General features: G+C 40.4%; 2 protein-coding genes across 2 annotated transcripts; one reads left to right on the forward strand and one right to left on the reverse strand.

Moving 5' to 3' along the window:
* The first annotated feature begins 62 nt into the window (after positions 1-62).
* On the forward strand, positions 63-23,606 carry LOC108039025 (ets DNA-binding protein pokkuri). Its single transcript, XM_017115929.2, has 4 exons — positions 63-911; positions 19,506-20,773; positions 20,840-21,617; positions 21,682-23,606. Exons 2-4 carry the CDS (start codon positions 19,597-19,599, stop codon positions 21,920-21,922), a joined length of 2,196 nt encoding a protein of 731 aa, XP_016971418.1. The 5' UTR covers positions 63-911; positions 19,506-19,596; the 3' UTR covers positions 21,923-23,606.
* LOC108039036 lies at positions 23,544-24,381 on the reverse strand. Its single transcript, XM_017115940.2, has one exon. It carries the CDS (start codon positions 24,302-24,304, stop codon positions 23,831-23,833), a length of 474 nt encoding a protein of 157 aa, XP_016971429.1. The 5' UTR covers positions 24,305-24,381; the 3' UTR covers positions 23,544-23,830.
* Between the last annotated feature and the right edge of the window lie 248 nt (positions 24,382-24,629).

The following is a 24,629-nucleotide window of genomic DNA, read 5'->3' on the forward strand; positions in this document are numbered from 1 at the left end:
GCTGAGACGCCGCTTGGTTCGCCGTCTGGTTGACGTTCGCATTCAAAACGTAAGTCAAAACGTAAGAAACTGTCGTGGGAGGCGGACGTGCTCAAGTGTCGCTCCAGAAAGCAACTAGACATTCTGCTGTAAATGCCAAACTAATAAGATTTAAATTGATTAATTCACAATTAATAGAATTTAATTCGTGCGCGGCGTTGATGAATATAACGGTTGTTCGCCCCGCAGCCGACTTAACTCAGTGTGTTTTCCCGCAAGTGCAAGAGTGTGTGGGTGTGCGCGAAACGGAAATAAGAAATAAACAAGAGCGACAACAACAACAACGCAACAAGAAGTGTAAGCAAAAGTGAATAGGAAGACGAAAGAGGAAATGCTAAAGTACAACAACAAGAAATACACGAACAAAACGTCAGAGTGCAAGTGCATCGCGTGAGTGTCTTACAGTGTGCGTGTGCTTGGGTTTGCATGTGTGTGTGTTGATGAGGCGGCGGAAGTAGAAATATTTTGACTTGTGTTCTTCTGCATCGCCTTTTTATTTGCTCCGCTTTGCGGCTGGCATTCGTCGCAGTAAACGAAACGAAAACAAAAACAGAGAGCCAGGATTAGCCCCAAAAGCACGAGCAACCACCGCCCACTTACAGCCCACCGCCCCCTTAAAAAAGAAACAACAACAACAATGGCCACTTGGCGCGACGCCCTCTTCGTCATCAGATAACAACAAGAAAACCATCGAATTAACCAGCGACAAAAGCAAAAACAAAGCAAAGCAAAAAGTTAAAGCATTCTGGGATCTGGACATAATATCCGCTTCCGCGTTGCGTTGCTTCTGTCGCAAAAAAAGCTCAAGAATCGAAACGCAAACAGACAAAATCACTCACAGTACGTCACCACAGGCACAGTGGAGCAAACAGGTAAGAAAGGGATGAAATATTATGCGTGTCTATTGTGACTTAGCATCATTTATTTATGGATAGAAATTTATTGGTGCGGTTCTTATATGTAGATTGGGTTGGTAACAAAAAAACTATATCAGGGTGCACTAAACTACTTCTATAAGAATTTTCTTATGACATTATTTTTGTCATTTCAATTAAAAAATCATAATGATTAGGATCGCAGATTTGGTAACAACAAAATATTTAAATTTAACCTAAAGCTTGCACTATTATAAGTCCAACATCTTCCCTTAATTGAAGGAAACAGTTTAAAATAGTTTAATTTAGCTGTAATAGATTTTAACTTGTGCAGGAACCAAGTCATAAAAGGGCCTGACTTCAATTAGTGTTACCCGCCGTCATCTTTGGCATATTACAAAATTGTAAAAATTACTATCTTTCCCATTACTACGTCACAATGGTCATGAAAACAGAAAACTGTCTTGTCTGAGCAGCTGATAAATAATTGCTCCACCTTAATCTGCGGTTGGTTATCTGCTTAATATGACTTTCCCACTTCGCTTAACCCAGCTTCTTACAATGTTTGAGTTTTCGGTCTCTGGTTGAGGTCAACAATTGGTCGGATCTACACGTGTAAACAGATAACTTGGGGCTATATTTGGAGCGTACTATATACGAGATGGAAGACTCAGCAACAACGGTTTATCTAAGTTCTTTTTTTTGATTTATTTGCATGTTATTTTAGAGGATCTGATTGTGGCATTTTCATTAGGGCTTGTTTAAACATGGGTTACAATTTTATGGGGATCTTGGGATATTTTGGCTATTTTGTTATACTTACATTTTCGTTAAGTAGCTTAGTTAAGAGTTAGTTATTATTATCCTGAAAATACCATAGGATTTTGAAATATGTATGTTAGATTTAACAGTGTCCAGATATTAATACTCATAAAATAATGTTATGACACCAGAATATAACAACACTGTTCCATAATTAATTAATGACGGAAACTTGAACTGAGAATTCTTATGGTTCAGACCCAGTATATATTCTAATAACAAGCTTTGATAGCAATTTCTCTTCCTATATTATTCATATACATACATATGTACTATTTGGAGTTGTATTGAATGCATTTTACGCTTGACTGATTTCTTAGCATTCTACGATATAAACAATATCGATTCATTTGGAAAAAAACTTTTCCTATTCACATTCCACTCCATGTTACGGTACCTAGGGTGCTTTGGTAACGCCTGTTGCATCACAATAGCCAGCTCCGAGTTTTCCTCCTCGAAAAACGGTAATTATCGAGAGCCCAGTGCATGTCTTGGTCTGCAAATCGGTATGCTATATGTTATAGAACCGGGCATTTGAATGGTTCTCTGTTCGGTTCACGAGTCTCTTGTTGCATGCACTTTTCTATGGAAGTGAAGTGAAACAAAAGCAGAGCGTTGAGCTCCAATTAGGGTGACTCCGCAGCTCTGGCTCACGTCAGCGAAATCTTATCGCCGGGGCGCTATGGCGAAAAGAAATACTCATACTCGTAGTCATATAAACGTATATGTATGTATGTATATAAAAAAAAAGTAAAACAGCCAGTAGAATTGTGTTTATTTATTTGCCTTTGCCGACCGACGACGTCGAACAAATCAGCCAAACAGTTCCTGCTTCTGCCGCAGATATATGGCATAAGTATACATGGGTTTTCAGGGGGTCCGGTGGGGGGCGCGAACTAAACACACACCTGATCGTGCGCCACCTCCGTTATTTTATATTTTTCCTGTAGATGAGAACAGAATTCTCGCCAATAAATTTTATTATGTGCAAAACAAACACACACAATTCGGGTCAGAAAAATAGATCTAAGGATGGCTGTTTTTCTATTAGTAATTAATGGAAAAATTTGCAATTTTTCATTTTGATTTTGCAATCTTGACGATTATTATTTTTAAAAATAATAAAAAATATATATATTCAATGTTATAGGACCAGAAATATTAAAACAAAATTTCGGACACAACGTCTCTTGATTTTTCAGTTTATCACTTACCTGTTCATGACTGTAATTACGGATGTATTAAGATCTGTTCCTCAACAAATTTCTCTCTTCAATTAGCGGAAAACGAAATAAAACTCGTAGAAGCTGCGATTTTGCTTTGCAGTTTTTCTTTCCTGGTTCTCTCTTTCTGCCCCCTTTGCCGGCCCATTTGCCACCCCCCGAAAGACTTGGCCTGGTGACCAGCCGGCGGCAGAAAAGCAGCAAAAGCAGCGTAAATACAATAAATTAAATTCACTTCCGCATTGCTCCCAACAAAAAAAACAACGTAATGGGGAATGGGTGAATGTGTGTGTGTGGGGAAAGACAAACGACGTAAGAGAAAGAGCGCGGCAAGTGCACGGAAGCGAAAGAGCGGGTCAAAAGTGTAAGCAAGAGAGGGAGAGACGATCGCAAGAAAAAGAGGAAGGTGGAGAAGCAAAGCAAACAGGTATAAAAACTGTTGATCTTGGGGAAGAGAGGAAGGGAGATGGAGCAAGAAAACATCGACCTATTCCCTCGCACATACACACTCGCAGAGCAACTGACTCACTCACACTCACACGTGCAAATCACAGCCAAGACAAAAAAATAAAAAACAAAAAGTATAAGCGGCGGCAAAATAATGAAAGAAAGAGGAAGAAATCGCCAAGCAGCAGCGCAAAAACAACAATAAAAAACGCCTTAAAGCGGCTGAGATATTAACACAAAATGCCGAACAAGCAAAAAGAGCATGAGTATGTGTGTGTGTCGCTGTATTTTTTCTTAGTTTTTATGAAAGACACGACAACCTCTTCAAAAGAAGGGTCAGCTATTTGACAGATAATATCTGATTAAATGATTCACTAAAAATATTTATTCTGATTTAAGAGTAATCAAATTGGTTTTGGTATTGTTTACAAAAATGTAATCAGTTTTATTTATAAAAAAAACTATGATATGGTAACCACAAAGGAACTTTTTATCAATTAAGGTCACTTAAGGGTTAAGGCCTCAAGAATGTCGCCAGCACACTCACACACTGATAAAGCAAATGCATTTTGTTGTGGTCTTTGTTTTTCCTGTTGTTGGGGCCACTGGTTCTAAAGTTTTTCTTCTTTTTCTTGCCATTTCGCTTCCTTTTTTCTATGTATGTATGTATTTCGCTTGTATTTGTTGCATCTCTTTCTTGGCTTTTGTTGCTGTAACTTGCATGCGGAAGCTTGCATTCAATATAAATGCCACACATTTGCGTACATACAGAAATGCATTTAAACATATCCATACATATGAACATATGTACATATATTGTTGTTATCGCCTAGCAGATGTTGCTATTGTTGGTTGGTGTTTTTGTACATTTGCATTTTATAAAGCTGAGAACCAGCGAACCACTTGTGCGTACTATACATACTTATGTACATGCATACATCCCATTGTAACCCATTTTATAGTGCAACGAAATCACACTAACCTGAATTTGCCATAAATGCTGCCAGCTTCCATTACGTCGCGTCTCAAATTCGCCAAAAGAAATAAAGAAAGTAGTGCAAAAGGCAGGCGAGAAAAGCAACAGCAACACTCCAATCAACGATCGTGCGAATTTGCCATTAAAAGCGGTAAAATATACACTTCCCTCTTCTTCTTCTCTCTGTCTCTTTTTACCTGGCAACAGTGGGTGAAGTTGGGGCTTTTCTTAGGGATTTTCCATTAAGGATATTTGTCAGAGTACAGTGGACATATCTGTTGCATACAGAACACTGCTCCAGCTCTTAGAAAACGAATCACAATTTTTATTTTATCACAGATATATCCGATAAATTGCAATTTTATGTGACTAAGGCCCGTTTTCTGGAGTTTGGTCTAAGCACGGGAAAAACTGAACCGTAAAATAAATCAAAAATCAAATTTATAAATAAAAACAACTTTCCTGATATCTGATAATAAAAAAAATTTTTTAAATTATTAGTTGCTTATTGTTATTATCGTTATTCAAAATTTTTTTAAAGAAATTGAGCTGACTGCCTCTTCTATTCAAATTTATATCCGTAACTTTCAGATGCAATTCCTTAGTTCTGCACTTGCATCTTTTCAACGATCTCCACCCAACTGGCGTCCCATTCATCTTGCACTTCTGACAATTTCCCGCAATCTTTTCTCACGATCATCATTTCCCCATGTTTCCCAATTTCTGCCCGCACCGAAAACCTACTAAAACATAGTACACTAATACTCCGCTAGAGTAGTTTTTGTTGTAGCCAGAGCTGTCTGGATATCGCTATCTCTATCTTTAGCGACTCTACCCGTCTCTTTTGCCTGTCTGAGTAACCTGTTGTGTGAATTATGTTACGAACGTAACGTGTTTCAAAATATAGGAAGTCTTGGTTGAGTTATAATACTCCGCTCAACTCGACTTTGGTGCTTTAACGGTGACTTGCTATTATCTAACTACAAAGAGGTGGAGAGGGAGAGAAAGAGGGGTTGAGGGAAAAAGAAGCGAACGAAGCGAAGCAACAAACAGAAAAAGCAAACACACAAAAATTCACCGCATTTTGCAGTTTGTGGCACATTTTCCTTTTGGCACACATACGAAAATGGAATGGGGGGTTAAAAAATAGGGGGTAGTGGGTGGCAAAAGGGGGGCAAAAGTACATCAAGCAAGAAGTGGAGTAATGTTGTGGAAAGTCGCTTTTAAGTCGTCGTCTGTCGATGCAACACAATTAGGTAATTTTCCTTCTTTCTTCTTATTGAACTCCCCTGGGAGGAGTAGGCGGGTGTAGGGGGTCTGGGGAATTGCGTGGCGGATAACGTAACAGTTTTGGGTGCACCTAGCTAAAGCTGATGGCGTAACGCCAAAAAGGAAGTATCCGTAACGTTTGCCTATCGAAAGAGATAAAACCAGAGACACGCAGAAACAAGGAAAAATTCGAGCTGGAAGACAGTGACTGACGGTACGGGGGGTACGGGAGTTACACACCCAAGTTTTATAACCTACGAGGTAACAACCCCCGACCGGTAACAAGAGATACTTAAAGCGACCTTAACTACGTCACAGTTACCGACGATTGTCCATTACTGTCTTTATCTTATACAAAAGGTAACTGTAACTGTTCGGAACCGATAAATAAAATATGGGAAAAATACTTGAAGAGCACGGGGAAAAAAAATTTTTTTTTTAGGAATAAGATGGGTGGATTATTTATTGCAAAGAAATCATTAAGAAATCTAAAATTCCGGTTAACGTTTTAAAAAAAAACCTATACATACATACACAGACTATTTAAAAAATATTTTCTCAAAAAACGCTTTCTTTTAAATAAACAATTAAATACATTTAACGAATACCGATCATCTGGTTTACGGATGGATTATGCCGTAAATGAATTTCAAATAAACAACCCAAAATCAAAAATAGTAATTGCCCATTTTTCCTCAATGTACGAAAAAGGAACAATAGTAACCACTACCTGCAGGAACTGGAACTCTTACCCCTCGAACCCTCACCTTTGACCTACCTGTTGAATTGAGCTGGGAGCGGAACAGGTTCGAAACTTTGTGGGTGGTCCGCTGGCAATAATTGTCACTCTCGAACCTCTCAGCCTCTCACGACCCCTGGCAACCAGCTTGATACGATTCCAGCCTAAATCGACCCCTCGACTTGACCCGAGAAACAAAACGCACAATGAAGTTTTGGCATTTGGCACTTCAAGGAAATTGCATTCAAAAGGCGGAAGAAGGAAGAGGAGTGAAGCCAGGGGGGCGGGTAGAAACAGCAGGCTCTCCACTGAGAACAATGCAGCAGCTGAGGTTCCTCATCGTCATCCTTCGATTTTCCTACTTCAAAACACAGCGGGCAACCAAGAGGAAATTTTCCTATTTATTGTGCCACACTTAAAATGAATTATGTACAAGAAATGCACAATAGTAGGTTGCTTTTAAGGCCGTTTCTAATTTGCGAACGATTCTGCCATTTTGGAAGTTATACATAATAACAATCAACATTAATACACATTTTTTAAATAGCACAATTTTTTGGTTATTTTTTAAAAAATTAATAAAACACTTCGTTAATAAAATTGTTTGATTGTAATTTTTAAAAAAATTGTAATTAAAAATAAATAATCATTTGAATCATTTTACCCCACGTCTTTGGGTATTTCCCATTTTTAATGCTCTATTTTAAATACCATTTTGGCAAATCTTTCATAAATCAATTTGATTTAGACGTCGTTAGTATAGATAACGACCCCCGAAATTCGGGTTTTCGGAACCGAAAAGTTGGTAAACTCTACTAGCACTGGTAGTATTCTGTATGTGCAAACAGGTGTGCGTTTGTGTATAATCAGTCGTTGGTCGTTTTGCCTGCTGATAAGGCAACTGGAAAAAGCAGCACGGAACCAAAGTCATGTGGGTGGGGAAAGGGGTGGTGGTGGGTTTGGGGAGGTGGGAAGGAAGCAATCTAAGGGGCGGTGAGAGGAGGTGCCAAAATGTGTTTACGTTATAGAGTCGACTTTGGGGGGTGGTAGGGGTTTTTGGGGAACCGGAAATGACGGCAGTACAAGAATTTACGCTTTTGCTGTGGGTTCGAGTCGGTGTAGGTGCCTGCTAGCGGGTAGTGTTTTTTTTGTCTTAATTGATACAGTAATCAGTCGCAATCCATGTCACATTTACCATTACCCTGTTTTTTGTTTTTGTTATTATTTATTTATTTTTATTACGCTGCTAGTTGTACATACATAGTTATTTTTTCGGCACTCGTACAACCAAAAGAAAAGAAGCAACAAAACAAAAGTATTTCGTTTATATTTTTGGCTTTTTTGTTGCTTTTTGTTTTGTTTAATCATATCGCATGGTATTCACAAGTGTTATTATAATGATTGCAATTGTTGTTGCTGTTTTGCACTGTCCGAGAATATTGGGCTGTTCAATTATTTACACCTTGATACGCAGAGATACGAGCTTGGAGATTATTTTATGGCTCCTTTGGTCAGGGCAGTACTTCAAAATTCGTTCACGCAATGGTCGAAACACAAAAAAAGAAATGTGGTTAAGTTTCTAAGGTCGAACGGGGTAAACTGGATCGTTTCAAATGGGGATGCGTTGGGATAGTATTATCATAAGAACTTGAAGTTATATATTTATAAATATTTATTTAAATCGAATTATTTTAAATTTTCTAAAGACGGCATTTCTTTTCTTTATTTTCAGGTAAATAAACCTATGGATGTGCAGTAAGCTTTTTTTCTTGAAAAATATAAATAAGGGAATTAAATTGTAAGTATTCTAAAAATATCTGAATAGGTAGTTAATGCAAAGTCTGGAATAAGTTGCTCTATTAGTCTGGAATGAGTTCCTTAAGAAACTCATCTCACATCAAAGACCACTTGTCAGTTCTCTTTTTCCTACTCAAGGAAGTCAGTTGTCTCTGCTCAAGGAGCAAGGAATCCTCTTCCTTAGTCCTCATCTCGAGCAGCACCTAACACGAAATTGTTTTATTAATACTGGAATTACAGTTGAGAAATTTTCAAGCGAATGCCGCCATGTCTGCGGACCAAGTGTCAAATGAAACGACAGCCTCGAAAATACCCTCGGGCCAGATGAGACGAACCCACAAATGAGGGGGGGATAAGATGGGGTCCAAGTCAAGCAGGAGATTATATTATAATTTTCCAAGTAAGGCAAACACGAATTAAAACAAACAACAAAATTGACACGAACAGCACGTAGCGCAATGATGTTGAAGGAGCTGACAACAGAAACAGAAACAGAGATTCCCGAGCCTCAGATGGGGCACTCTCCTTCCTCCATTGTCGCCAAATTCATAATTAGCAGCAGCTTAAATGAGTTCTTGGCCGGCGGCAATGCGCAGCAACCTCAAGAGATCCCAGATCTTAGAGGGCTCTGTCTATTACAATTGTTAGTTCTTGGATTGCCGGATTCTGGGTATTCCTCTTGTCTCGTGTGCTGAGTGTTGTGGGTATTTTTTATCTCATTAGGTCGGTTTGCCACGTTTTAGTGGCTACTTAAGAGCAACTTGCGGCATAGTCAGCAATTGTTTATTATTATTGTGCCCACACTCACTCTCATGCCATTGTCCGTGCTTATCAAGCTTTCGCCGCTCCTCCCCCTATATATACATATATATTCGTATTCGTATATATGTATAATTATCACCGTTTTGTGAGGTTGTGGAAAAACAATCTCTGGAGAAGCCTTTTCAAAACGCGCGCTCACCCGCTAATCAGCTCTCTCAAAATAACAAAAGTAATAAGCCAAACTATCGAAGTGCAGTCGGTGAATTCCGCCTGGAAACCAAACTCAAATTGGTTGTATCACTTGAGGAAATGCTTAGAACCCCGCACCCTTCCAAAAGTACTTTGATGCAATTGATTGATACTACATGTTTCCTTGATGATTAAAAATCAGTGGGTTCAGGAGGTGAAAACAATAGTCTTTTCCAATAAGTCTGGTATTTCCAGCTAATAAATAACTTTTTTTTTTATTCCAATGAATAACCTCAGCTAAGCTAAAAGATGTTATAATTTGTATGAATCTTTTTTAGTGTAGGACTATTCTCTATCATTGAGCTGACTAATCCAGCGGTCTTTTTCCATTTAAAGGAATGATGCAATTATTAAGTCATGCTATTTGTTTTTCATTCAAGTAATAATGCCTTTTAAAAAAGATAATTATTTTTCAGTTTTTCAGTGAGTTATTTCTGGAAGATGAAAGAGCGTAATTTCATCTCACAGAAAAAACTGACTGCACTGTTCGATTGCAAGTTGTTCTGAACTATTTGTTTAATCGTCTTATCTGTAATCCGGTTCCGTTTCGAAACGCTTTTTATGATATTTGTAATGCTCTTCGCTTAATCAATAATTCGTGTGTCGCCCTTTTCCTCAAAACCACTGCCACCTCCATTTATGGTTCGTTTAAAAGATATGAGCCAATTTCCTAAACATGCCATACAGCATTAGCTCGTGAATTACATATCATCAGCGATTATATGCCCACAATCGAATTGTCGGAGGAAGTGAACGATGGTCTTGTTGAAGATGACTTCGCATGCAACTGATAAACAATTCTTCCTGATGTTCTTCTCTGGACTGGGCATTTCCTTGCCTTTGTAGATGTTTACAACCTGTAGACGGATGATGGTTTCAACTTACGCGCACTTATTCTTTATACGATTTTTTATTTTTGCATTTCCCTGTTCCCTGCGTCTTGGAACCTGATTGTGATTATAGACAAGCGTCAGCGTCTCTCTGTTTCTGTAGCTTGAACATCCGCTTCCGCATTTATTAAGTGTCTTTCCACGACGACGCTTAAAACGTTCCACACAGTTCAGCTCAGTTAAGTTCAGTTTGGTTCGGTTGAGTTCAGTTCGTTTAGAACGTTTTTACAATTCAGGTTTGGCGGGCTAGCTCTCGGCTTTGTTTTTTCTTTGCTATTTTTTCTGCTCGTTCTCCTCTGTAATTAAGATGCGAAGCGCGATCGTCAAAGTTCTTTGGCTCCGAATGCGGGAAAGAGGAGAAGGAAGCGGCTTCGCCATGCATGCCTAGATGTTAGCTATGTATGTGCTTGATTACTAGTGCAAATACTAACTACCGGTTTAGATGCCCGACCAGATTGTGTGCACAAAAAAAAAAAATAGGCGAACGATCAAGTATTGCACACAGAAAAATTGGTTTAATATTAAGAATATGATCTTGAAATTAAAAAACATTGGAATCACTAACATTTGCAAGATTTTGAACTCTTAACAGTTTTATTTAAATAACTTATCGGTCTTCGACTTTGACTTAAAACAACGTTTTTTTAATGGTAGCCAACAGTTACCACTGTAAGGTTTTTCCCAGAAGTTAGAAATACATACATTTTTACAGTGTAGTGGCTAAGCTAGCTGAATCGTCGTAGTTAAGTTGCTTTTTTGCCGGACTACAATCTAATTGCCCACAGGAAGCTGGAAGATCAGGCCGATCAATAGTCAAACCACCGAAGCAGGAAGTCGCTAAAAGTCTTTCTTCGATGGAAGTCTCGAGCAATAAGAAGTGAAGGGGAGTGAAAAGACTCAAGTGAAGTCAAGTCAACTCAGATTGCTCTATGTATCTATGCGTTATCTTATCTGCGGAGGGGGCATATTTGTTATAAGCTTACTGAAACTCAAGCAAATCGTAAACATTTCATAATACATATAAACATTATGGTGGAAGTGTGCGACGACGGATAGCGGAACATGTTGTATCTTTTATGTGCTCTGTCTATTTCTGTTGGTCTTTATCAGAGGAGCGACACCTAAGACAACAAGTAATCCTAGTTTACAGATATATATCGCCATGTGAAGCGCCAAAAGGCCTCCGCAGCAGGTGTGTTCCGAGGACGGGATCTGGAACTGGAATTGGAATTGGGACTGCGACTGCGACTGGGGATCTTATCAGCTTGATGGACAAGGTTCCTTTAGTGTTCTTCAGTCGGTGTGACCGCAGAAGATTGCGTTGATGGGTGGCTTGTGGGTGGTTCAGTGATGATCTTCGGAAATGTTTACTTATGGAATTAAAACAGTTTGTGAATAAAGTTCCATGAATAAACATATAATTAAGATCAGGGATTAAGGTGTATGTAATAAAAGTTTACAATCGTGAGTTAATTTTGTTCTTTTAAGAAAGTCTATTTTTGTATAAATGACATGACACTTTATTCTTTCTATCCACTCCACATTCATTTCTAAGTTTCTCCTTGATAGTTCAATCTGGGTATTTTTTGGTCTTTAAACACGGAAGCAACTTTTGTCAACCAACTCAATTGAACCCGCAATGACCCCGACCCCAAGCCGAAAGAGACGCCTTTTTTTGTGCCCCCCCTTTGGAAACCCCGCCAGCTTGGCAACCCCTTTCGGTATAAGAGGCAAACATTAAATTCTTGCTGCAGGCAGCAGTCCAACAATGATGATGATGATGCTGATGACTGCCTTATTAAGTTAGGATGGTGGGCAGGCGAATCATAGAGAAGAAGGGGTGGAGAAGATTGATGCAAGTGCGAGAAAATCGCAAAGAGTTGAAACAAAAACACAGATGCGACTAATTGAATGTAATGGGCACAAATGATGCGGTTGATGCGGTCTAGGTCTATAAGTATCTAGCTCCTCACCAGCAAACACCATCAATACACTTGCAAAAAGTTGTGAAGCAGGGGTTTATCTTCTTATGAAAAGAATATAGCACTAAAGAACTCGAATTTTGAATTCTGATATATATATATTTATTTATGACATAAGTTATATGAAGCCAATAATTCTCCAATAATTGTATTAATTGGAATTATTATAAAATATTCCGTTTCTCTTAGTGCATTTGTAGCCCCTACCATCATCCCTCCCGCCCAGTAAAAACTAGAATGATTTTGAACTCTTGTCTGGGCGTTTGATGAACTCATCCATCGTATGGAAATGAAGTATCTGACTGAAGATCTCTGGCATCTTTCTCGCTCTGTAGGTTTTTTTTTTTTTTTTATTTCTAGGTAGTTAGCTACCGATTCGATCATAAGCATTATGATAATGATCATAATGATGATGCTGTGCTTTTGCGCCCTTTGTTTTCCGATTGTTCCAATGCTCATTATGAAGTCGGATATCTCTCTAGTCATGAGAATGATCAGCATAGAAGAGATGTGGTGTTTTTTTTTGTTGTGGTTTGAGTTTGCATATTTATAATAAAACAAAAAATACCGAAAAGGTTATCGAACGTTTGATATCATTGAGCAGGCCATCTCGTTTCCTCTCCCGAGAGCCGACGAGCATATAAAGATGAACAATGAGGCAGCAGAAAGAGTTCCACAAAAAAGAGGTAGAAATAAGAAAAACAAAAAAAAACATCGACTTGAAGCCGAGGTTTGAGCTACATTAGAACAAACACGTCACGTAACGCCTCCAGCAGCTGTAGATCTCCCCATCTCGTTCTTATTTTTTATACACCTTTTTTTTGACAAAAGAGCTCGGAGCTAAAGCTGGAGAAGAGGGAAAAGATTTTAATGTTGGCCAGATCTTGTCGCCTGATCAAAAGAGAAAACTACAGTGCTAAAAATGATTTGGATTTCGAATTTCCAAAGTGTGATTATATATAATTTATTCTTTATGAATTTGATTTCAATAGAGAGCCAAAGTGTTTGTCGTTAAAAGCTATCCGTAAATTTTAATCTCTTTTTATTTATTTAAGTTATTAAGTTAGAACTGTTGGGGTTAGGGAGCACTGTAATAAATCCAATAAAATGTTAGGTGGATAGGAATGTCTGTGGCTCACCTTTCTTTTTTAATTTTTAATTTACGGCTACCGCAAGGCTTTTGGTTTGGGGCCGATTTAAGATCGGGGTTTAAGCTTCTCCAAAAGTGCGTAACGATGATTGATTTGCCTGAGCTTTGAGCTTCCCTTGTTGTTTGAGGGCTTGCTCCAAAAAAAAAGGCCAAAGAAATAACAATAAAACAAAAGAAAAGTGCCTACGGCGCTTTAAGCTGAGCACATATAAACTGACGATCTAGACAGAAAATGAACCGCAGACATTTGGTTTTGTTTCCCCGCTTCCTCGCATACTTTTTCTATATATTTATTTCGACTTTTTGTTGCGAAGAAGAACCCGGAATTGGCGTTTTTTTTATTTTTTTTTTTTTTTTTACTTTTTTTTGTATAGGTGAGGGATACCAATATACCAATACAGCAAAGCGAAGGCAAACACAAATAGCAAACACGATACGCTCACGCGCTTGTTATGCACGCTCAGCACCGTCTATAAATGGTGGAAAAGGGGGGCCGGGCATTGGGGGGTTAAGGTAAATCAAGAGTTACGAGCGTTGTTGCTGTTTCTTAAATATACGGCGACGAGCCGAGTGTTGCGCGCTGAGCAGTTATAAAAGCAAAGCAGGTCGTTGACTTAGCTATTTCGAATTTTGAATATCTTTTTTTATGCTTATTAATTGAGTATTTGATATGAGCGAGCACACACACATATGGCAATATATAAAAGCTCAAATAAACGTGCAAAATGTAAACACCTATCCATAGGAACAACTTGAACTCGAACCTTAAATGAACTGATTACTCATAGTTTATTGATTATCAACATATCTGTAGAGAACGGTTATTTCTTTATGTAATTTTATTTTGAATGAAACCCTTTCTTTTAAAAAATAATCACTGAATAGATATGTAGTTTTGAACATGAAACCCCAGGTCTTTATAGATTCATAGAAATGTTTTAAGTCAATGATTGACAAGGTACTTTTGAAGGTTGATCTTTGCTTTAATTACAATTCTATAGGAAATATATCCTTTTAGTATTTTTGTATGAAACTGAAGATCCCTTATTATATAGCTCCCCCAGATTTCTTTACATATAGCCATCAAAAGAACTTCTCCCATCTATCACGATCGATATGAATCGAACTGGGACCCCCAAGTAAACTCATTGAATTACAGACAATTTGCGGACTAGGGTCAAATCCCTTGGCTTTAGGGGTTGGTTTAGGGCCATACCAAAAACACCAGCCAGCACAACAGAAAAGAAGAGATAAACAAAAACGATGCTGCACTTGAGCTCGTACAAGGAAGACCTCATAAAAGAGATCAAATGTCAACGACAGCAACAGCACCACCACCATAAGCACCACATGCCTCGTCATTCTTCCTTTCAGTTACTTCATTCCATTCTTTGATGGGATTCGAACAGATCCGTAGCCGGGTTTCCAAGAAGTCCTACAAGCTGTAAAGCAAAGTGCAGATCAGGTAGGGGAAGGACGGACGCATTTCCTCATTGCTGCTCCTCTACCTGATCATTGCACTGAGAAAAAAGTAATTATTGCATGAGTTATGAGTATGGTTTTCACCAAAAAGATCATTTCAATTCTTTTTATTTGCAGCTATCCATTTTAATATTTTCTAGACATTAATAACCAAAGTTATTTATGATTTTTTAAAAAGTTTCTCAGTGTAGGAAGGGAGACAGCATCCCTCTTATTCTCTCCGTGTTGCACCTTCCCTTCGATGGAGCGTTGAGCCGTTAATCTTAATGCGCCATGGCTGCTGTCGCTTCTGTCTCTCTTCGGGTTCCTTTTTCCCGTGTTTTCTGGCTATCAGATTTTCTTATTTTCCCATCATTCTTGCCGCGCAGCACTTGATGCACACAGTATGTGCTGGTTGAGGGGCAGTGAGGCGTGGCAGGGGTTCCGATGAGAAGAGGATGCGCCTGCGGAAATTACTCATTAACGTTCAACTCCGGCCCTGGCTCTCGGGTGATTCACTTGCAAGCTGGAATTCCAGCTGCGTCTAGGAGTGCCGATCAAAAATGCCACTCGAGTGTCATCTTAGGGGGCTAAGCGATAGGGAAGTACTATAGTATAAGATTACAGGTGAAATTCGATCTGGAAGTCACATTTCACTTAATACTAGAAGATTGCTGGCATTTAAGAATATTTAAAAAAGAGCTCCAAAAAATGATTGCTAAATGTATAAAAAACAAACACACAATCGTTTGCCTCTGGAAAGTACCTAAAACCAGTTTAATTATTATTCATCAAACGTAAATGCTTTTTCAAAGATTCCATACAGTAGATAGGGATAATAGTGCTATAAGCTGGTATGAACGTTTAACTTAATCTTATCTGATTGCTGTCCCACATAATCCTTTCCATTCTTTTCTATAGGCACTCTTACCTCCTCGACTTCCTTATCCTCCTTTCAGATCTCCCATGTCCCATTTTCTAGCATTTCCGATCCCGCGATCCCACACACGAAAGACCCGCCTCCTCTCACTATTTTCTTGGCCAAAAACGGAAACATTGCCAATACTCGTAAAAAGAGCATAGGAAATTCTTTTAACCCATTTGCTTGTATTTGGTTTTTCAGTTTTCCTTCCACTCCCCCTCCTAGCATTTATTTCTTTTTTCTTTCTTTCTTTTCTAAACTGATCGTTTTATAATTTTCGTTTGTAATTTCCGTTGAAACCGGTTCGGATCGTTCGCATACCTCCGATTTTGAACTACCTGTGTGCCCGAGTCGATTTCGAGTTGTGTCAAAAGGAGAGTCTATATCAGAATCAGAGAAAGAGAGGTGCCTGAACACTGCTCTTTTCGGATTCTTCTCTGCCGCGCCTCCTGTGCCGAGATTTAGAAATATTCTTTATACTCTTATTGCGTGCGTGAGACGATGATGCCTCTTCATCTGCTCCAAGTTTTTGCACTGAAAGAAAGCTTCTAGTATAACTTTCAGAATTAATATGGGCAACTCCAATGCGATATCTAAAATTTTTTGTTTCTTCAAGTTGAGCGTCAACTATTATTATTTCTTTAAATTTATGATGTCCTTCTGTAATAATTTGAAATGTCATTATTTTTTTTCTTAATTATTTCGCAGTGTACTTCCCCAACTCTGTTTCTTCCTGGGCTGCTGCCCTGCCTTCTTATTGTTGTTTTTGTAGCTGGCTGATGAGCATTCATTTGTCATTTTACTACGTGCCACCGACTCCAACTTTTAGCCGAATGTTTATTTATTTTGTGTTGCTGCTGCTGGTGCTGCGGAACATGTGTGCACTAGAATATATGATTTTATTTTAGTGAAAACTCAACCATGTGTTGTGGCAACCGAAATAACACGTAGGATCGTTTCAGTGTGAGTGTGTCTGTATGTGGAGTGTGCACAATAAGCGGCGGGGCATCAGCATTTACCTCTAGCTCTCTTCGAAAACAAATAGATTGGATCGGTTGTGGATCGGATAGACCCCCTCTAAGCCATGTACATGCATAATAAAATATTCAAGGCGATTATTATCATCCTCATCATCATCATCATTCTCCGCCCCCTTTTTTCCCCACACCGCCATCACAAATATTTTATGTTCTTTCCATCTCTTTCTGGCGCTCTCGAGTTGCTCACTTGTTGAAAGCGCTTCCCGGAGAATGAGGAAGTTTCTTTCGGGAGAGCACAAGACAGTCGGGAGGAGATGTGAGATAAATCTGAACATGTGTGCAGCAAAAATGTCTGGTCTGGCTATATGTAGGAATAAATACAGCACAGGTTGAGTTAATAGTACTGTTAGGATGGAAAGCATTGCAGGTTAATTGTATTATTAACCTGATGAAAAGAAAGCACTTTGCAATAATAGGGTATATAATAATTATTGTTTCATTCTTTGATGATTCTGTGAAACATCTGTTATTTGTTATGGTATAGTAACAGGATCAGAACTATCCTTAAGAATGGTTTTGGGAAATCTCTTTCTTACGTTTGCTGTAAACAGGGTGCCCCTCATTTGGATGATGTTACTCCTTTCTTCTTAACCTCCCCGACTCTTCATCTTCATCTCGATCCACCGACTGGGACTTGCTGCTCTCTTTACCCACTGGCGGATTTATTAGTTGCCCCATCGGCAGCGTCTTTCTCCAACCCGTGTTGCTCCCATCCCACTCCCTCTTCTCTGGCTGCTGCTTTGGGAAACGGGTTTTCTGTTTGGAATGTGCACTTCCGTTTGCTGCTGCAGCAAGATACGAGAGTGGGCAATGGGCACGGCTTTCAAGTTTCGAGAGACGTTCGAACCCCAAGCCCCTTTTACCCCTCGGCTGGTGCCATCAATACATTTGCTTATGTTGAAATCTTTACAGCAAATGATCACCGCCATGTGTGTATACGTCTTTAGGTTTTTGTGTGCCTGTGTTTGGTTTGTACACATCCGGAATGGCAGTGTACTGCCGCTTATGCACACCGATACACCCAAAGAGATCACACATTTTTGGTGGAAATTACCATATTGAGAAATTTACAATTAAAAAGTTTCAGGGGATAGACTTTGGCGACTACGAAATGCTCTCGGGGTATAGGTTAATTGATTAATTAAAGCCTATTTCCAAGAAAATATCTTTATTTAAAAATGTCAATGAGGATTTATTGTTCTATAAATTTCCTGTTTGGTTTTTATTTATATCTCCCAAAAATGTATTATTATTTTTCAGCTACCTCCAATCGAAAATATCTTCCGGAAGTGAAATTGATACCAAGGTTGGGGAATATTTTTATTTATGAATTTCTTTAGCTTGAGGTGTGAATTGTTGGCAACCGTACGGATATGAAAGCGGTAAGGCCTTATGGGGTTTATGGCAATGGTGCCCCACGTTGGGAGCCAATTAATAGGTCTTAACATTATGATTTTTGTAAACATTGATTGGTAAACATGACATTTATGAAATTAACTAAAATTGAAAACGGCGAAGAAGATAAGTGGCAACCAATTAAACTGTTCAGAAATATGAAGAATGTTTTAAAATATGAGAATAGCAGTTGTTCTCCGTAAAGCGCATTCACTAGTTCGTTGTGATTGGATCTCTTTTTTTTAAACGATTTTCTCCCGCTCTTGCTCTTTTTCCCCTTGTCTGCCTGCGCCGCGGTCGCTGCGGGGGTGTGTTGCTGCTGCTGCCACTGCCTCCGAAGATGCCTGCTGAGCGGAGATATCGAGGAAGAGAGAGAGGTCCGGTCCAGACCTCTGCCGCTGTCTGATCCTCGGCTGCGACGCCTCTGCCGCTGTCACTGCCAGTGAGTCACGCTCTTCGCTCTCCGAGATTGAGATCCCGCCGCCAGTTTGCGCCAAGTAGTGTTCGGATGCGCTTGCCCGTTTTATATCGCTATACCACACTCTCACAAACACACAAATAGATCGATCCGTCGGATTGCTGTTGTTTTTGTTATTCTTGCGTCGGCGTCGGAAAGATATATTATTTGTTTATTTCATCCATCGGCTGCCCCGCGACGATTATGAAGAAATCTGATTTGGTTGGAATGCGAATGTCTGTCTGAGTGTCGCTCTCCCGCTCGCTCCCGTCGACGGATCGAATTGGTTCGGATCGGTATGTGTGGCGTCTGGGAGCGGGATCAGTGTATCCCCTACTCCCCAACTGATGTGTCCGCATAGATATTTCTCTGGCGGAAGTGTGTCGAGTGATCAACAACATCCATTGGCCACATCCTTTGCGATGGTGATTTTTCAACTGTGAACTTTGAACCTCCAGAAGAACCGTGTTTTTTGCATCCGTTCCAGAACTGTTGTTAGTTTTCCATATTTGGTTTAGACAGTGTTAAAAACAAACAAAAAAGATTTGCTTAAAATTCTTTTTTCGAAAAAAATCTATTATGTGAATTTTGGGTACTAAAAAATGCACAGAGAAGACTAAGAACATTTCCCAAAAAGTGAAAACAAAAGTTTAAAAAGTTTTTAATATTTTACTGAAAAAACGAAACAACACTTAACACTAAGAAAACTGTAAAAAAAAGAAGAGTTGAAAGCAAAATGATTTTAAATGAATATCATTTATGACGCATTACATTTGTCTTCGTTCAACTTTGTTTCAAAAAAAGATTAAAATATAGATATATTCTAAAAAACTAGAGCAATCAAAACCATACATTCTTTAATACTCCAATAAATCATTGCCACACAAATTTATACATAAAAAATTATGTGTTTTTTGGGAGTTTGGTTTTAAATTTTTCTTTCGCTATTTACTTACCGAAGCTAAATTAAATATATATACTAACTTCCTCTCTTTCTTATTATTTTTTAGATAACCCAAATTAAAGGCAACTAAAGTGGCTCCCATTGACCCACTGATACGGATCCGCTGACCAGGACACTTCCTTACACACTGTGGCTGCATGTCCAAAATGAAAATGCTCCCAGTACAGTTATCGTTGAACTCGCTGAATCCCGGCATCTGGAGCGATGTGCTCTGGCGCTGCCCCCCCGCGCCCTCCAGCCAGCTGGCGGAGCTGAAGACACAACTTCCCCCCTCCCTGCCCTCCGATCCGCGCCTCTGGAGCCGCGAGGATGTGCTCGTCTTCCTGCGATTCTGCGTCCGCGAATTCGATCTCCCCAAGCTCGACTTTGATCTCTTCCAAATGAATGGCAAGGCGCTGTGTCTACTAACACGGGCGGACTTCGGTCACAGGTGTCCGGGGGCAGGAGATGTTCTGCACAACGTGCTGCAGATGTTGATCATAGAGTCCCACATGATGCAGTGGCATCTGCCCAACAGTCCAGTGACGCCGACCAGTCGTTATCCCCTGTCGCCGCACAGTCACCCGCCGACGCCCACGTGGCCGCCACTGAATGCTCCTCCGGAGAACAGTCCCTTCCACAGTTCGGCCCATGGGCTGGCGGGTCATCATTTTATGGCACCGAACTCTGTGACGCTGAGTCCTCCGCCCTCAGTGGATTCCCAGGCGAGTAGTCCACCGCAGGCACCTTACCAAAACGGAGGAGCCACTGGAGGAGCAGGAGCCGGAGGACCAGCAACCGGTGCAGGAGTCCAAAACTCCAGCAATCCCACATCCTCGAGTGCAAGCAGCACCGGAAGCAATGGCTCCCAGCCAAATATTATGCCCATGAAAGGAATTAGCAGTGCCAGCAGTAATCACTCTGACTCCGAGGAGGAGTACTCTGAGACCAACGGTGGAGTGGGAAAGATGCCACCAGCATCATTGCCCTACAGCACGGCCAGTCCGCCGGGAACACCCATACTGAAAGACATCAAGCCGAATTGGACGCAACAGCTCACGAATAGTTTTGTGAATTCGTGGTCCCAGCAGCAACAACAGCAGCAGCAGCAACAGGCAGCTGCAGTGGCTGCAGCAGCCCAGGCCCAACAGCAACAGTTGGTGCAACAGCAACAGCAGCAGCAACAACAACAACTGCCGCAGAAGCTGACCCTGGATAATACTGCTGGCCCAGTGGTGGCCCCCGCTGGAGGATCCATCTCCGCACCGACCACGCCCAGTTATATGTACAAAGCAAAGAGGGAGTTCTTCCCCGAGAACTCAGAACCCAATACAAGTAAGTTGTCAAGCCAAGCGCTTTATACAACAATATCTAGCTCATATTTCTCTTTATTACTTATAGATGGACGACTGTTGTGGGATTTTCTGCAACAGCTGTTGAACGATCGCAACCAGAAGTACAGCGATCTAATAGCCTGGAAGTGCCGCGATACGGGAGTCTTTAAGATCGTCGATCCCGCTGGACTGGCCAAGCTGTGGGGCATCCAGAAGAACCATCTGTCCATGAACTACGACAAGATGTCGCGTGCCCTGCGTTATTACTACAGGGTTAACATACTGCGCAAGGTGCAGGGCGAGCGACATTGCTATCAGTTTCTGCGCAATCCCACGGAGCTGAAAAACATTAAGAATATATCTCTGTTGCGGCAAACGACGCCGGCGAATGGCAATGGCGGTGGATCATCTATGCCACAGGGCAGCAATCAGGCGCCTGGAAGTCCTGCTAGCCAGAATTGGAACCCCCAGCAGCAGCAACAAACACAGCAGCAATCGCCCCAGCGTCCCGCCTCGCGGAATGGCCCGATGAGCCTTCCCGCCGTTGCAGCGGTAGCAGCAGCAGCTGCTGCGGCCTATGGCCCACCACCCACATCGCCGCTCTTCATGCATGCGATAAATGGAGCCTTCCACTACCTTTCGGCGGCGGCAGCTGGTCCGCCACCCAATTCCCCTGCCTTGAATACCCCATCCGCTGTCGGAGGTCCCGACAAGTTCCAGTTCCATCCTCTGAAACTGGAAAATGGCTCGGGATCAGGATCGGAAAGCGCTGGCGAGGATCTGAAGCCCACGGATTTAAGTGTGAGCAGCAAAAGCAACGCCCCCAGCAACGAGGACTGCTATCCGTAAGTGAATTGTCTTTTAACTTAAATTTATACGGCTATGCTAATTAAAACTTTCGCTCTGTAGACTCATTCGCAATGCTGACGGTCTGACGACCATTAAGCTGATACGTTACAATGATCACCAGGGAGCACCTTCGCCAGCGGAGCAGTCCCCCAAGCCAGATGACCAGCAGACTGCCGCCTCCAATGCTAGCAGCTCACCCAGGCCAATGGATCAGGCCAGTGAGCAGGCTCAGCCCGTGCCCATGGACAGCGAATGCAATGCCGGCGAATCGGAGGATTCCTTCCGGCATATGCGGCAGTAGGCTGAGCAGTTTCCTGTGACAATCACCTAACTTCTTCCATCTTCCCCTCCCTCCTGAACACACAACATTACCTGAGCTAAATGAAATGGGACCAGCACACCAAGCGCACAGACATGTAGACAGAAACTCTGCTGGATATAAATCTGGAGGCCTTTCGGTTAGGATGGGTCGTTCATAATGAAATCGAAACGAAAAACTGACAAAATGTGGAAGGGGAAAGTAATTGTTCGAGAATTTGAAGCAATTTGACTTAGGAATTTATCATGTAAATGAGAACGGTAGCATTATTCTTCCTTAAATTAAAATTGAAATTTAATATTCAATTTATAAATCAGATTTCTTCAAATTTATCCTTAAATCACTTTTTACTTCCACATTTCTGGAATGTGACCCGCCTGACTTTCTGTATATAGAATTCACATCTGCATAAACAAACACACAATCATACATACATATATTTTCTACATCAAACGTATTTATTAAGCTAATCTAAGCGAAAGCAGAGTGCATGTAATTTCGTTGTTGTAAGTAGATTTCTTGAGCCGGCGCAGCGCAGCCTTCGATTATGTGCCAATTTCTACATTTATCAAAAAAAAAGCCTAACCATCAATCATACGAGAAATGAGTAGCGATTAAGGAGTAAAAAGTAGCCAGTAGCGTAGACCGTAAGTGTTGCCACCTTTGAGCTTTACAAATGTTGCCTCAACAATGGTTTCAAATTTATGAAAACAAAAAAAACCAACAAACATTGTTAAAATCGAAAGAAAGTGAAGGAAATATGAAATTTAAATTGTTGGCGAAATTGTTAATTAATATACAAATCAGCATAGAAAGAGTTTTTGTATACCAAGGCAAATTGATTTCTTGTGATAACAACAGAATTATCTTTGATTCACATTGGCTGAATTGTCCCGAAAAAGGAGCAGTTCCAAAAAGCAAAACTGAAACAGTTTTGTGATCCTTCGATCCTTCAATCGAGGATGGGGCTGCTCTTTCTTCACAGTCAGCCTGAAAAGAGAGCTTTCAAAATTCAATTTCAATTGAGCCCCTAGCCCTAGATACACTGCAACAAGAAAACACATTATAAACATTTAAAAAAACATTGGCTTCCATTTTTATATAGCAATGATGATACACACAAGCATATATGTATACACATTAGTTTTCTATTATTATCATTATTATTATTATATTATTTTCACGTTAGTTTAAGGGGCTGCAATTAAATGGCAGCCCAGCAGCAGTTGCAGCAAATGAAGGTGTTCATTTAAGCATTAACAACTTTAGTTTGTAAAACGCTTACGATCTTACCACACACACCCCACCACCCACTCACCCGCTAAGAACAATGAAACAATAGAAAATGTATATTTGAAGCACTTTTTAATTATATTAATAGAACGAAGCGAGTTATGGAGAGATATCATCAATGCACGTTCATACATTTAGCCTGTAGTGCAACTGTAATTATTAATTATTGTGTAGATCTATGGTAAAGATAATTTTCTATTTGTTTTTCGTACGCCTTAAGTTTAAACACCGCCAATAGCTAATAATTAGCACTCTAGTGTCGCCACAATACCTGTTCTTCCATTGAAAACTTTATCTTTCGATCAATACATAATTTATATATGTATAAAAAAAGAAACAAATTTATATGCAATAAATAAATTGAAAAGTGAAATTCGAGATCCTAAGGATCGACTTTGTTGTTATCTTTGGGCCCTGACTTTAAATTGAGTTGTTTTTAACTGGGCGATTAATATTCATTGCGTTTTTGAAAATTCACAGAAAGTATTGTTGCCAAGGCCAAACAAATATGAGAGGCGTTTTTCAATGAAAAGATTTCTTAAATCTTAAACTTTTTTTAAAAATCCTGAATCCACTATGGTCAAAGGTTATTTGATATTAGATGAGCTCCTGATTGTCCAAGAACTCGCGAATCATATTCCTGCAGGACTTAAGCAGGGACTTGTTGCAGGTGCGCTCATTATTGGGGATAGTCCTGGTTTTGGCCTTGGTTATCGACTTATTGCTCACCGAACTCTCGGATTTGGCCGGTGTCAAAGATCTTCGCAGAATGTGTGATGGTATAGAGCGTTTCTTTAGCGGCTGGCTGGCGACTGGCGGACGAACTGTCTGATCCTTGGGCGTAGTATTATCAACCACTGCCGGCGGAGGAGTTGGGGAACAGGACTCGGTGTAGGATATAATATTGCTGCAAGCCTGGCGATCGTATTGGTAGCGAAGCAACAGGAGAGCCGCAGCGGCCTCCAGTTCCAGGGCACTGTGATTAGCCACAGATACGTCTTCCACTTCGGATTCCCTTACTGGGGAAGGAGTCGCTTGCTTGCGTTTGTTCAACATGCGTTTGTACTTCATGATTGGAGTGTCGAGAAGGAACTGATGTCCTGGTAACTTCAGTACCAGCTTTATATAGATCGTAGATTTACCTGATCCGCCCTTGACCCACTCTGAAGTTCTACCTACCTAATTGGTCGGTAATCCCAGAAGCCCTATAGGTATCGGTAACCTTCGGGAAATTACCTGACATTATCCGAGGGTCAATTTTAGCACCATTTATTTATAGATCCTAGAGTTATTCTGGCTACGTATTGGCCGCTAATCTGCATTACCCTAATAAGCCAGGTGCAATCCTTTCCAAGACAGATGTCTGCTTTATTATGCTGAGTTGCTGTGGAATTCA

This window comes from Drosophila rhopaloa, unplaced genomic scaffold (genome assembly GCF_018152115.1).
Source record: "Drosophila rhopaloa isolate 14029-0021.01 unplaced genomic scaffold, ASM1815211v1 contig_2, whole genome shotgun sequence".
Taxonomy (NCBI): Eukaryota; Metazoa; Arthropoda; class Insecta; order Diptera; family Drosophilidae; genus Drosophila; species Drosophila rhopaloa.

Coding starts and splice junctions, on each gene's coding strand:
- LOC108039025 (XM_017115929.2), top strand. CDS start 19,597: ATGTCCAAAATGAAAATGCTCCCAGTACAGTTATCGTTGAACTCGCTG. Junction 20,774..20,839: donor GAACTCAGAACCCAATACAA/GTAAGTTGTCAA, acceptor TATTACTTATAG/ATGGACGACTGTTGTGGGAT. Junction 21,618..21,681: donor AGCAACGAGGACTGCTATCC/GTAAGTGAATTG, acceptor TTCGCTCTGTAG/ACTCATTCGCAATGCTGACG.
- LOC108039036 (XM_017115940.2), bottom strand. CDS start 24,304: ATGAAGTACAAACGCATGTTGAACAAACGCAAGCAAGCGACTCCTTCC.